Consider the following 15,186-nt stretch of genomic DNA (forward strand, 5'->3'; position numbering starts at 1 on the left):
ACTCTTTCCCCTCCCCCTACTCATACTTTGCCGGTGGGAATGTAAAATGGCATAACCACTCTGGGAAAGTCTGACAGTTTCTTTAATAATTAAACATTTTAAAAAGTATATAAATGTTTATGTGTTTATAAATGTGTGTAATATAATGTGAACCAACCTCCTTCTATATTCCACTCAGGTGTCAAAGGACAGCCCTTAAAATTTACAAAACTTCTGACCTCAAGCAGAAAAAATATATACTTGTGTTATTTCCTCCTGGATGAGTGTGGGACAGAGAGAATGAGTGTTTAAATGGGATGAAGAGAGTGGAAATGGGAGGGAGTATCCTCCCCATCTCACACACACACACACACACACACACACACACACACACACACTGAACTCCATCACTACAATCACAACCACCACTTCCCTCCAAGTGTTAGCTGAGAGCAGATGTAGGAAGATTGGGAAGGGACCGGTGTGTTTGTTTCCTGAGTTGCTGAAGAGGAGTCAGGGAAGCCCCACAGAACTCTGCGTCCCAGGGACTGTGGAAGAGGTTGGGGCGGAGCCTGGAGTGGGGCTTGGGAAGCTGCTGTCACTTTTATGAGTCCGCAGCCCACAGTGAGAGTATCTCTGCTGCCAGACGACCGCGGAGGCTGGGCGCAGGGCCCCCGCCTCTCGCTCACCGCGCGGCAGCCGCGGCGGCGGCAGCGGAGCCTCGCCCACTCCAATCCGCACCCTCTCCATCCTTAGCTGTTAGAGAACAGCAGCACCTGGCACGTTCCTAGAGGACCCAGGGAGCAGAAAGCGAAAGGGAGCTGGCGCGGGGGGACTGCACAGGCAGCATGCGCCCGCCGGGAGCAGCCTCGGCGCCCAAGGTCTGAGGCTGCAGCCCCCGTTCGCCATTGTGAGCCGCCGGGGGAGCCAGCCGGCGCCACCGTTCCCCCGTGTCCCCGTCCACGCCGCGATGGGGCACCTGCCCGCGAGGACGCGCGGCGGCCGCCGCCTCCTGCCTCTGCTCTGGCTCTTTGTGCTGCTCAAGGTAGGGTACCCCCTCCCCCAGCCGCCGCGGTCCTGCCTGAGCCCGCGCTCCGGCGCCCTCGCTCTGTAGCGGGGGAGCGGCGCGCCCCGGGTCGCGATGGCCGGGCTGCTGGCAGCGCCCCCGGTGCACGCTTTGTTGTCCTTGCGTTTACGTGTTCTCCGCGGGCTTCAGGGATGGGGTGGAAGGAGAGGGAAGTTTGCTGCCTCCGGCTTTCCCCCTTTGTGCTCTTGTACCGCCGCCGGCATGCGCATCAAAGGTGGGCTTGTCGGATGGTGCTTCCTCCGACAAAATGAGATCACTTTCCCTTCTGGTCGCTACTGCACCCCGGTGCTGCTTAACCTTTTCTCCCTCCCCCAACGGAATGAGCGGAGGCTTTGCCTTAATTTACCTTCTGCTGGAATTATACACCGGGGGCCGAGCCTCAAATGGACTGCCGGGGCTGGGTCGTGTGCATGGTTTTCTTTGACTAAGGAATGTCAGCTTGAGCCTGGAGAGGACTCCCCTTCCCAAGTCCTCATCTCCAACCTGAGAATACCCTTTACAAAGTCTAGACTTTCCCCCGCTATATTTACAGAGGATGCTACCTCTAAATTTCAATGGCAGACATCTGTATAATTAACTTTTTCGTGTCTTCTTTGGAATGTCCTGCTTCAGGGTTTAACTCTGAGAAAAATAGACAAGGACTGCTTAAAAACAAAAACAAAATACCCCTAGTTTGACAACTACACGGTGCATAATTTTTTTTAAAGAAATTTAAGCTAGATGTCTTTGGAGAAATGTCATGAAGTAATTGTCTATCACTCGTGTTTTCCGTGTGTCTACTTTAGTTCTGTTATTAGTCCTTTTTCCGGCAAAGCAAACTCAAGTACGTCGACAGGTGACCGGGAGCTATCCTTTCAGCACCACAGTGATATCTACCTTAGAAATGGACGAAACATTAAAGGATGCAAATGTCTTCTTATCAGTCACTTCTTGCTCATATGCACCCTTAATCGGGAATGTCTGACAAGGAGATAGTGGAACAGAGCCAACGGATTGAGAACAGCATCAGTTTTAAATATTCCATATGTTCATTATCTTAATGGAAAATAGGAAAAATAGTTTCCGGAAGAACCAGCAGCAGAGTGCCTAAATACGATTCTAATAATGTATTTAATATGTTTTTACGTTTTCTGAAGCTATCAACAATAATATTATTTAAAATCTGATAAATAATAAGCTTGGTCATATATTTTCACTCTAAGAGGTTGCTCTTTAAGCAGACACCACAAATGTGTACGTTTTATGAACATACACAAACTATGAAGTTTTCTATTAATTTTTCTATGTGTCATATTCTGTCATAACAATATGTCTATGCAACACTTTTCATGAATGCAAAGTGAGAAATTGAACAACCACACATTTTACTATGTATCAGCTAGGACTTACACATATGACATCTGATCCAAACCCAACCTTTGGCACTACTTCAGGTTTCTATTTGAACTCTTCATAGTGAGTGAGAATTTCAGAAATGGTCAAATGATGGGCTTGGGGGTATGGGTAGAGTGCCATAAAAAATGTAAAAATTTGTAGCAAAAGTTCTAATCAAAACTTGATATCAGACTGAGAAATTGCAGTCAGTAATGGCATAGACTGTAATAGATGTTCACCCTGTTCTACATAATAGGTGTTTTCCTGCACATTTGCAGTTTAGTGTCAATTATGATAAACTGCATCACACAGTAAATACATTAATAAAGCTGGCCTTTTAGTAAATATTGTAATGAGACAAGTAATTTTGTAAAGCAAGTCTTTACTCTTTATTTTATGTAAATGCAATATTTTATGTCAAATGGATATAAAGTATACCAAAAGAAATATATATATATATATAGCCTTCATATAGGTACACTGAATACCCACCACGTGTGCCAGTCAGTCTTCCAGGTATTTCACACATGCTATTTCATTCACTTATTTTGTTACAGTTGACAAGAGATGTTCAGAGTGGTAAACTGGGCACATAGAGTAATGCATTTACATTTTGGAAATAGTATATTACATGGTAAATTGGGTTCATAGTATAATCTTTCCATAATTTGGAGATGCTTTTGCATTCAAGGTCCTGAATAAGTGTCAGTAAAACAGACTTAACATGCAGGTGGTGATAGAAACATAACATTCCATTATTAAATAACAAGTTGTCGATTGAATATCAGTGATAAAATCTAAAAAGGTCTATCTGTGCTAAGTCAGAAAGAAACCATTTCCCCAGCCCTCCCCCCAAATCTCTGTAGTTCTCATTATGTCAGACTTCATACTCTGTATGAAGTATCCTCCACATGAGAGTGAAAATCCCTTAAAGCCATAAAGTTAGAGAAACTCAAATATGAGGCTTGATTTGTAGTTTTATCTTTTCCACAAATCAGAAACAAGCAGCTGGACATAAGTGGTGGGAAAGTCTGAAATTTTGAATCTGTAAGATTGGCTATAACCAGTTTCATTGAGGTAGCCTGAAGGTGCCTGGCTAAGGAAGCCTTCGTGCATTGTTCCCTATCCATGACTTAATGATGGGCACATTTAATCAGTCATCGCCAATTGTTTAAATCATCCACTTTATGTTATGAAGCTAATAGCTGCATAATTGATGTTTCATAAGCACAATGTTGGTTATGAAAATTTCTACTTTCATATCAATATTGATGGTATATTTCTATTTCTAAAAACAGGAAACAAAAGAACTCTGTTATCAAGTATACTGGGAGGCTACCAATCTCAAAGCCTTCTACCCACATGTGAATGTAAATCGAGTAGTATTTATTGGAGTATTATTTATTTATTTAATCACCAGATAAATACTACTTCATTTAGATTTTCCCTCTCATACATCTTCCCATAATTTTAGCAAAAACAATGTAACTTCTCTCACCTATCCTATCTTTGCTACACCTCTCCTTGAAAATTGCTTCCTATATCAGTTCACTCGACATCAGTATTTTGTCAACAAAGAGGCAAGTTGTAGCATATGACATCGTAGGAGTTTAGATTCTGCCTTCCCTGAAACGGTGCTCATTAGCAGTGAACTGGAAGGTTTCCCTAAACTCACAGGCTTGGCCAGAATCCTTCTTTCTTTCTGAACCTCCTCTTTATATTTCCTTCCATTTCTGCTCTTACGCGATACATAATCAAGGAACATTAAATTTGAAAGGGGCTCGGGCTTCCCTGGTGGCGCAGTGGTTGAGAGTCCGCCTGCCGATGCAGGGGACACGGGTTTGTGCCCTGGTCCGGGAAGATCCCACATGCCGCGGAGCGGCTGGGCCCGTGAGCCATGGCCGCTGAGCCTGCGCGTCCGGAGCCTGTGCTCCGCGACGGGAGAGGCCACAGCAGTGAGAGGTCCGCGTACCGCAAAAAAAAAAAAAAAAAAGATACCAAGTGTGCTGGTGGTGTCCATTCTCCTCCAGATCAGTCTACCTCCTTCTCCACCCTCAGCGCCAGGGAGCTTCCCTGTGAAGACTGCTTCTTCAGGATCCCTTGCCCTTTGGCCAGCAGTGAGTTTGACTAGTAGGAGGCACTAACAGAAGATTACTGGTAGGAGTCCACGCTGGCTGGACCCTGCTAGTCAATGGCTTCATCCCCTCTTTCGACCCTGTAGTCAGCTCCTCCTTCAAGGCCAAGTTCTGGCCAAGTTCCAGAAACAGCTTCCTCCCCTGGTCTCTTTAGGGTAATAGCTTCTCGCTGCTGTTCGTCCCTGGGTACTTTGTCATCCCTGTTTAGTATCACTACTCCTGCTCTCCACCTTAATTAACAGTCTCTTGATTAAACTCCACAGATTTCCCCTGAGTGTCCTGCTGGGACCTCCACTGCTGTAGTACATGATGAGGTTGGTGGAGGATCTTTTGAATTTGAAGTGCCTAAAAAAAGCAGGTACTTAGATATGAGTCTGATGTCTAGGGGAGAGGTCAGACCTGGAGATGTGAATGGGGATGTCCCAGCAGAGGGCAAAGGAGAGAAGAGCAATGGGCCAGGGTGGGGCCTGAGGAGCAAGTAACATTTACTAAGGACCCTTAGAAGATGAAGAAGGAACAGCCAGAGAGGTGTAAGAATCAAGGAAAACCGAGGTCTAGGAAATTTCAGGTGAGAGGGATTGGCAAACTGCGTCAAATGCAATGGAGAGGTACTATAAGCTAAAGTCTGGAAAATCTTTGGATTGGGAAATAAGTAGGCTGTTGGTCTCTCAGAGCTTGGCAGGGGTGGTATGCTTCTGGCAGCAGAAGAGTTGAGAACTGGCCTTTTGTTAAAAGGATCGGCGTCATTGGGTCAGAGAGACCTGATTTCAATCTCAGCTCTCTGGACTGTGCCTTTTACCAACAGCAGGATATGGGGGAAATTATTTCACCTCTCTGGGGTCCCTGTGGTGATTGGCTATGTTTATCTCAGAGGACGATTGTCAGGAATAAGTGAGATAATGACCATAACATATTTTAAACAGTGCCTAGAGTACAGTAAGCACTCAATAAGTGTTGTGTCCAAAAAGAAAAAGAGAAAGAAAGAAATAGGACAGTAAAAATAGCCCAAAGCAAAAGTCAAAGAAGAACAATTAAAAATGTGTCTAGAGCAGCATCTTCCCAAGTGTACTCCATGGAACATTAGAGACTTAAAATGTTAACAGATATTATTAAAAATAAACACTTCTGTGCTGACATGAATTTGGGAAGTAATCTGTTTAACTTTGTTTAAACTAGTATTAATTCATTTATTATTATTTTTTGTACCAGGATTTCTTAGAACCTTCCCTATGTTAATATGCATTGTGCTTCCAGTAGGAAGATATAGTGTGTGGCATTTCCCAAGTTTGAGTGCAGAATTTTTTTCTAAAAATGATTCATGGGAATAGTGAATACACTTTAAGAAACAATATCTATATTTGTACACTAGACACTTCTTCTCTTTATCTCTCTCTTTCCTTAATGAGAAAAGTAACTTTAATGATAGGGGAAATATGCCAGTAAGATCAATCATAGTCTAAATCTCAGAATCTGAAGAATTTGCATGAAGGAGTGCAACAATTTCCAACTTCCTTTTCAAGGACTGATGTTCAACTCTCTTGGAAGAAAAAAATGTGTATATTTTCCTTATTTTATGGGTTGCGCTAACTCTGGGTTTGGTAACTGTACATACAAAAATTTCTTTGGCTTTTGACTGTTAAAAAGATAGAAAATTAATTTTAACACGATTTTTAAATATGATTGTCTTAATATATGACTTAAGAGAACAACATATTTTGTTCAGTGTATTTCATTGAATCATAAAACTATACTTTTCAAAGATCGTCTAGTTCAATACTTAAGCTGGTACTTAGATCTTGCCTCTAATATTACTGCCAATTGGTCATAAATGGTGAAATTACTATCAGCTGAGAGGTGGCTCTTCCACTTTTGGACAGTCATTTTGTTGTTTGGTTTGGTTTGCTGTTGAGATGAACTATTTCTGGTTGTATCTTTCACACATTACTTCTATCTCTGTTTCATTTTAGTATGACACTAGGTTGTGACTGCTCCTGCTTTCTTGCATGTTCTGAAGACCTGCTTGCCAACAGACTTGACAGGTTATAAAGATAAAATGTGAGAAGCTTGTCATCTCTCTGTCCTGTCCTCAACCCTCCATCATACTGCTTTAAGCTATTTACACCAGTCCAAGATTTCTGGCTGCTGTCCTTTCTTCTCTTTCATGGCCACAATAGCCAGTTGGGTAGAAGACGATTCTCATTCTTCCCAAAGGTGTTCTGTGATGAACCGTGGTAAGGGGCTGAGTGCCAATCTCTGCTCAAAGGGTGGTTCCTTAAAATGTCTTTCCTGAACAGCCAATCTAAAAATCAACCCATCACTCAAATTTTACCACTTTTACCCAGGTTTATTTTCTTTAGAGAATGTATCACTCACTACATGGCATTATATTAGCTCTTTATTATTACTTAACTCCTCTATTGGAATGCTTGTAGGTTCCATGAAAGCAATGTCTTTATCCTTTTTGCTCACTGCTGTATCCCCAGCTGTTGGAAGAGTGCCCGGCGCAGGGTAGATGCTCAGTAAATATTTGTTGAATAAATGGATGAATATTGAATGAATACATAGGGTGAGAAAGGTCAAACGGTAGTTATGGGACAGACTCGAGACAGAGGAAAAACAGGTTGCAAGCGTGCAAGTTCAGGGAACAGAGACGATGCACAGTGAGATGAACTAGGAGAGAGGGTCCATTGGGCAGGCAGTGCTGAAGGAGAGAGTGTAGTCGCAACGGGGAGATAATCTCGAGATGCTGTTCTATTGGTCTTGTGGAGGTAGCAAAGGATTTATTACCACAAGTGAAAATAAAGTCTTTTAGACATCAAGATAAGGTTCCTCACACATTTTGTTTTCTTGCTATTGTATTGTCAGAATCAACCACTGGTAAATGGTGTGTCCTCAAGCAATGAATGGGTTCTCCTGTGTGGCAAATTCTCATCTGTAATGAAGTAAAAACAGCTTTTTTGATCACTTATTCTCTGTTTTATTCATTGTGCATAAAATTTACTTTAACTTGTAAACAAAGTAGTTTTGGGGTTTTTCAAATCTAAAAATGTGTTCTTTTTTGGCTCTACAATTTGAGAATATCAAAAATAAAAATAATTTTTTACATAATGTTTTTTCTTTATTTTTCCCTCACAATGTATATTAATATACTCAGATTGGATCTAGACCTCTGAAGGCATTTCCAGAAACTCACATGACTGACTGAAGCTCAGATGATCATTGTTATTTTTCTTCAATCATTAAAACTTATGAGTCCCTTTATTCCTTAAAATGATATTTTTTCTTTTTTTAAATGCATATTGGTACCTCACAGAAATTTTTTTAATGGATTTCAGACAATGAATGTGCTTTCTTGTTTAAGATCCCAATAGGTAATTTTATATAGAAACAAATGATAATTTTCATACTCAGTTGAATACTAGATAATAGATATTTTATTATCCAAACATGGACAGACAGTTAAACAGGCTGATTAAATTAGTGTTGTAGTCATTAAAATGTTAGTATATATACACCAAAAATCTGGACTGTCAAGATTTTCAAATGACTAGAATACAAAAATGTATGCATGGAACAAGTACTATTACTTACACTATTTCGCTAGAGAGTTGAAAGGTATTACACTGTCTTGTAATATACTAACTTATACCCATAGTCTATTACTGTATTGGTAAAGTGTGGAAGTTTGAGTTAGTTGTAATTTTTTTCTCTATGACTTTAATTTTCTTTTTGTTTGTTGATAAATCAGTATCTCCTATAGAGTCAAAAATACAGGAAAAATTGTGATCAGATTATTTGTACACTCACATAAATGGCTAAAAAGAGGTTTTCCCCTCCATGAATGTATAAGGAGAAGTGCACCTAAAGAGTATAAAAATAATATTAACAATTCTGCAATTAATAAATTATTATTTTTAAGTTTAACAATCTTCTTTTTTTAGTATCAAAACAAAATTTCTGGAAATCTCCAAGAACACATTTATATGAGTCTCTTTCTCTCTCTGTGTGGTGCATCAGAATTAGGCTAATTGTCATACATCATTCTTTGTCTCAGATAAACCAGGAATTTCCTATTTAAGTCAAGTTGGTGGTCCAGAAAATAGATAGTCTTGTAATATTGCTTTAGGATGTCGATTTATTTTGATGTTGTGCTGAAAACTAAAGTGTAATCCTAAAAATGAGAGTGTTCTTGACAAATTCCACAAAGTACAACCATCATTTTTACAATAAGGGCCAACAGCGTTACCATAAGAAATACCTTATTACTTGGATGTACTTAAAATTCCTAGATGTTATCTAGGAAGAAAAATTGATTTCTAAAGTTTCTGAATGTTAAGTTGATTAATAAGGTGAATAATAAAAAGCCAAGAGAATTGTATAATGTCTGTAATGTATTATTAAACAGTGAGTCATTTGGTCCTCCTTAAAGGATTTTAGAAAAAGCTAGGTTATTATAGTGTTATTTACATATAAAGATAGTGATGGGATGTGGCCAAGTTTATTATGCATCATTATGGGGACTTTCTTCTACAGTTTCCCCTAACTAAATTATACTTTTTAATTAGTCTTGCAGAAATAACTATAGGTCTCATTCAAAATGGATAGGTACTTGGGATTTTTAATATGAAGGTTCTGGTATTATCAAAACTGTGCTAAAATGATTGCAACAACTTAGAATTAAGCACTATGGACTTAATCTTGAAAACTTAGCTTATGTGCTTCTTTTTAATTAGGTAAAACTGTTAAATCTGCTGAAAGTCGGCCCCCCTTTAGAGGTGCTCCAGGTTCTTTCCTGTTGCCACATCTTTTTACTTATTTTTTGAAGGCTAATTGGAAACCTAATGAGACTCTTTCGATTAAAATTCTTGTTGCTATGCTGAGGCCTCCAATTAGCCTTTTCACCATGTGGTTTCTTGTGGTTCTGAAGTAGGGATTTCTTAATTTGAAATCTCAAAGTAAGTCTGAATCTGGCATGCATCACCAATCATAAGAATTTTATAATGGATTAAAAATTTGAAAACTAATACATGTTCACTGTGGAAAATATATAAAATACAACAGGCAGAAAAGGAAGAAAGTAGCCATTCCTACATATTCAGTTCTAAAATAACTACCATCTGGGGGACATATCATTCCAAATTTTTTTCCTATGTCTGTATACTGGAGTGGGTATGTAAAAAAAAAAAATAGTATCAAATTGTCCCACTATTTTAGCATGCTCTTTTCACTTAAATGTGCTATGATAATTTTTTCAGAACCTGAGCATTTTCGGTCCTTTTCAATTTAGGAATTAAGCCAGGGGTCTGAGGTTCAATTATATTCAATTCCCAATTGTACTTTTACCAGTGAAGGACATAGGGGTGATCATAGGTATTGATTATGACCATGAAATGTTGGGGATCATCACCTACATGTATGCTTCCCATTAGTGTGATTACTTCAGAATTAGTCACATAGAAAAACTTCAGAGGCTATATGGACAGGCATTTATTTTCCATTTCTCCACAGCTAAATATAATGCATAATAAAACTTAAGACTATAGGCTCTGTAGTCAAAAAAGTACAGGACTGAATTTTGGCTGTGCTTTTCCAGCTGTGTGTCATTTGCTAGTGTGCCGGCCTCTTCACTGAAGACAGAAATTAGAGTGACTGCCCAGATCACCATTCCTCCAATGGCCAAATCTGCCATCTTCTCCAACACCTGCCATCCTTTGAGGAAAACTCCTTTTTAATCCTTATGGTTGGAAAGGATCCTACTTGACCTTAATACCCCGGACAGTGATCAGTCAAGGGGTGAACCCTGACCTAAGCTAAGCCCATTTGGGGACTGTACCTGACTACTGTCTTTGAGATTGGCATGTGATCTAAGCCAAACCTATCAGAATCCATCCCTGCAATTACTTCCAAGCTGGCAACAGTAGGAAAGAGTACTTTCCTCTCCAGTTGTGGAGCTATGACATGAGCTAAGACACAGGAGCTAAGTCATGAGCCTGAAAGCTGTCCCCAACCATAAAACTGAAACACAGGAAGGAACGTTTTCTAACAGAAAAGGAGGCAGCAGAAAAGTAGAGACTTCAGCAAGACTATCTTTCATTGCACAAACACTATCTCATTTCTCATACTCTAGAATCACTCCACTGATGCTCAGAGAGATTACAAAACAGCAATCTACAAAAATGCAATTCTATCATAGCCAAGCAGGCATAGCAATGCTTGGAATCTTTAAGAAATCTGAATCTTGTACACCTGAAACTAACACAACATTATAAATCAACTATATCTTCTACATCTTCTAATCAACTATTTTTTATCTTCAGTAAAAAAAATAAATCTGAATCAGAGTGATTATATAATTTATCATACCAACTGCGGCACTTCCAAGACTGAAGGGAATCATTATGCCAGGACAGCAGACATAAATCGGCCTGTTCTGGGAAAACCAGGACAGATGGTTACTCCTTCCTGAATATACTAACAAACATATTTGATGCAGTATGGAATCACTAGCTCCTCACCCATGTCACCCATCTCTGAAAACTTCTGCTCTAAACAAGATGATTTGGCTGTGTAAGAGGAATTGTAATTCTCTTCAGCAAAAAACTGAAGCTTGTGCAGGAATGTTTATAGTAGCTTTGTATTAACCAAACACTGAAAATAACCAAAATGCCCTTCAATAGGTGAATGGTTAAACAAACAGTGGTATTTCTCTACCATGTGATATTACTCCTCAGCAACAAAAAGGAATGAATTATTGAAACACACAGCAACTTGAACGAACCACAAGAAAATTCTGCTGAGTGAAAAAAGCCAATCTCAAAACGTTTCATACTATCTAATTCCATTTATAAAATAGCCTAGAAACAACAAAATTATGGAGATGGAGAACAAATGGGTGGTCAGCAAGGATGAAGGATTACATGGGGTAGAGGAGAAGGTGTACCTGTCTGTGAAGGGGTGGCATGAGGGAGACTTGTGATAATGGAACAGTTGTGTATCTTGATGGTTGTGGTACTCACATGAAGTTATACTTGTGATCTAAGTGTGTAGATCTACACATACACACACACAGATGAGTGCATAGTCACTTGTGGAAGCTCAGTAAATTTTACGGATTGGACTGATGTCAATTTCATACTTTGGATATTTCCTTGTTTGGGATATTTTCTTGTTTGATATGCAAAATATCAACATTGAAAGAGGCAGGGTGAAAGGTGCATGGGACCTTCCTGTACATTTCTTTGCAACCTCCTATAAATCTATAATTTTCTCAAAGAAAAAGGTTAAAATAACTTTATTTAGTTTGTTTTATCTTCTTCTCTCTCTTTTATTTGTGCCTGGCCCTTGCTAAGTATTTTAACTGACTAACTGGCAGATATAGCCTCTTTCTGATGAGGACAGTCTCTGAAAGACAATAATTATACTTGCAAGGGAGAGTAAGGCTATCTAAGCAAATGTGAAAAAGAAAATCAGGAAAATACACAAGGACCTCAATAAAACTATTAGCTGCAAACTCAAATGCATTTCATTATGAGAAAGACTTCCTATTGAACTATGTTCTTACGAGATTTATCTATTGAATTCTGGAAAGGAGCAGATATTAAGGCATTCCCATACCACCAATGTTAACATTTTCATAACTCTTCAGAGAATCAGTTAAAAATGGAGTCGTGGAAATTACCATTTGGGGAAGTTAGGACAAAATACTTTGATTGATGAAGTAATGTCATTCTTCCGTTCTTTTAACAATTATTAAATAACATATCTGGAAATAATATAAATAAATTAGAATGAATTCGAAAGTTATAAGAGGAGTTTAGGCAGCTTGAGTAAAACAGGGGCGATGGATGGAGGATATGGGAAGGTGAATAGATGTTTAAGTATTTCAACCAGTGAATCCTCAAACATGTATGAAACTGGACATATAAGGAAAGTGCTGTATTCATCATTTTTAAGAGTGTAAAACAAAGTTATGCCCTTAGGAAGTCTGTAAGGTAAGGGAAAATAACATAAACATGTTACTTGTAAAAGGGCTATATGTATACGACTTCCTAATTGTAAGAGAAGCCTGAAGTAGTTATATACTAACTTCCAAAGGAATGAGACAGAAAACTCTATTCAGTCAAGTGCCTTTCCCTTCAGATAAGGGAGAACGCACTTAGGCTTGAGGGAACACTGGTTTCACGAAGGAAGACAAATTTTGATGTGAACCTCATCCGTTGCAATTCAGATAGACGGACTAGGTTAAAGAAAACACTCCAGATGGGAGAAACAGGGGAACAAGAGTAGGAATGTGAGAAAATTGAAGTCCTGTTTAACAAGGTTGAATAAAAGCAGGAAGAATGGATTCGAGCTGAAAGCAAGGTGGTTTTGCCCAGCCATGAACTTCTGTTCACAACCTTCTGTTCAATAGTGCTGCAAAGGCAAACATTAAAATGAGCTTTAGCTCAGCAGTGGTGTGCAGGAAAAAAAAAAGATCATACCTCATTTTAGCTTTAATTGCTTTTATAATTCTGAATTTGCTGTTAAATGCAAAATGCTTAATTCTAAATACATGTGCTCTGTCTTAATTTAGATAAAATAATCCTCTGTTGCTTGGGTAGTTCAGTAAATTAGTCCCTAGACTTAAACTCGCCTGGATCATGTTGTTTATGCATTAATCTGTAGGCACTCTTAAAGATAAATGGAAAATAAATGGATTTTTTTTCAGAGACAAGTCATAACTGTCAGCATACTTTCAAATTTATATCCTCCATGTGTGACATAAAAATTGCCACGTTCATTATAGTAATTATTATTCACATGTATATTACCCCATACCTGTAAAATTTCTTCTACAGTTTTATATTTTATTTAAAACTACGAGTTAAAATTACATTTTGCTAGCCAAAACTAAATAAAAGATCTAAACGTCTGTTATGTAAATAAACAGGCTGCCAACTCAGCAATCGATGAATTACCGATGGTGCCACATTTGTATATAAGGTATGTCCCAAAGGAAACAACCAATGTAAATATATTGGGCACAAATCAGAAGTTCTTCCAAACCTCACTGCCTTACTGAGAATGATGGTGAAGATACTGATAATCATTACCATTTATTGGATGGCTGCATTCAGAGGACATTCTTATATAACCCTGAGCATCGTTATCACTACTTCAGTAATGGGGAAACTGAGTTTCAGAGAGGTACCGAAGCAGTTAAGAACGAAACCTTTGTTTGACCATAGAAACCTTTGCACACTGTCCCATACTGTTTTGTGTGAAAACTCTGGCATGACTTTTGTTTCCCCACTCACTAGCTTACAACCTCTGCCTCTTCTTCTTCCTCTAGAAATATCCTGAGACACAGGTGACCGAATCGGTTTCTAAGTCCTTGGTGGGGACTGCCATCTGGAGAGAAGTGGGGTATGGGGTAGTCCTTGGAGACAATGGATTCCTGGTCATCCAAAATCTTTCCTGCAGTTTCTCCTTTCTGTCAGTCTGTGAGTCACATGTTCCTAGACCAAGGCCTGCTGACTGTCAGAGGACTCCTGCAAATTCACAAGTGCCAGGTTTATGCCTTTGTTTATCACCTTCTTCAGTTTAATGGATCTGTGGCGTCTGAGCTTTGTTAGATAATTGCACAGAGCTGAAAGGAGTGGAATGTGCTGATGTGGAGAGCCCGGGTTTCAGTTTTTGTACATCCAGAGCTTTCAGAGTCAGTGCTATAAGCACGAGGGAGAATTTTTTGCCCTGGCTTTAAAAACCTGCATGGAATTGTGTGACTTGCTGCTTTATGTGACATTTACACCTCAGACAGGCTTTTCCCTCCATGAAAGATACCACCTGGACAAAAACAATTTTAACACTAATGTCTTCCTTTTGATTGCATTAGATTTGCAAATTAAATAGATTAATGGCCGTGTTCTGTGTTCCTCTCAGCTCTTCTGTTTAATACTCTTATCTGATGAAGTATAAACAGAAGACATAATTAATTACTCATAACTTTCACGTCAAGTTGAATAAAAAATTACCTCCCCAAGAGGCCCATTATGACATATCTGACTGTTCTGTGACATTAGTTTTGCAAAGAAAAAGCACACCTAAAGACAAGAGTTTTGTTTGTTTTTCTCTACTTTTTATTTAACTTACTAGAGTATCTGAAAAAAGATATGGAAGAACAACATTAACTGTTAACATAATTTTAAGGAACTTACTTCATTTGCCCAAGGGCATGTTATTTTTCTTTTAAAAAATTTTTGCGTTTGTTCATGAGATACTAAACCCTGTATATGAACGCTATAAAAATGACTATGCTTCTATAGAAGGAGGGTCCCAGAATATGATTACTACCCCTCTAGAATCTGTCCTGCTAAGAAAGTTATTAGCCAAGCCAACTATGGCATACTATCCCCTCCATAAATTGTCTGAAACTTGAGCTGGGTAGTGTACTACAATGACTGGAAAAAAAATAGAATAATTGTACAGCCATTTCTTCTGCTTCATCTGTCTAGAGCTGATCTGAATGAAATGATGTTTCTGCTTTAACTGGAGAGCTCAGCATTTCATATTTAGCTCTCAATCTGTTTCATGATAATTTTTGAAGGAACAAACTGCTCATGACAAAATGTG

The 15,186-nt window shown here is 39.0% G+C and overlaps 1 protein-coding gene across 3 annotated transcripts in view; it reads left to right on the forward strand.

Moving 5' to 3' along the window:
* The first annotated feature begins 486 nt into the window (after positions 1–486).
* Positions 487–15,186, forward strand: part of PTPRO (protein tyrosine phosphatase receptor type O) — a 229,480-nt gene continuing 214,780 nt past the window's right edge. The window contains exon 1 of one of the 3 annotated variants that reach the window (XM_067695776.1): positions 487–1,024. In XM_067695776.1, the coding sequence (XP_067551877.1) occupies positions 950–1,024 (75 nt within the window). In that variant the 5' untranslated portion in view covers positions 487–949. The remainder of the gene's footprint in view (positions 1,025–15,186) is intronic. The other 2 variants (XM_067695774.1, XM_067695777.1) reach the window with 2 other exon arrangements.

This window comes from Pseudorca crassidens, chromosome 11 (assembly GCF_039906515.1).
Source record: "Pseudorca crassidens isolate mPseCra1 chromosome 11, mPseCra1.hap1, whole genome shotgun sequence".
NCBI classification, from domain to species: domain Eukaryota; kingdom Metazoa; phylum Chordata; class Mammalia; order Artiodactyla; family Delphinidae; genus Pseudorca; species Pseudorca crassidens.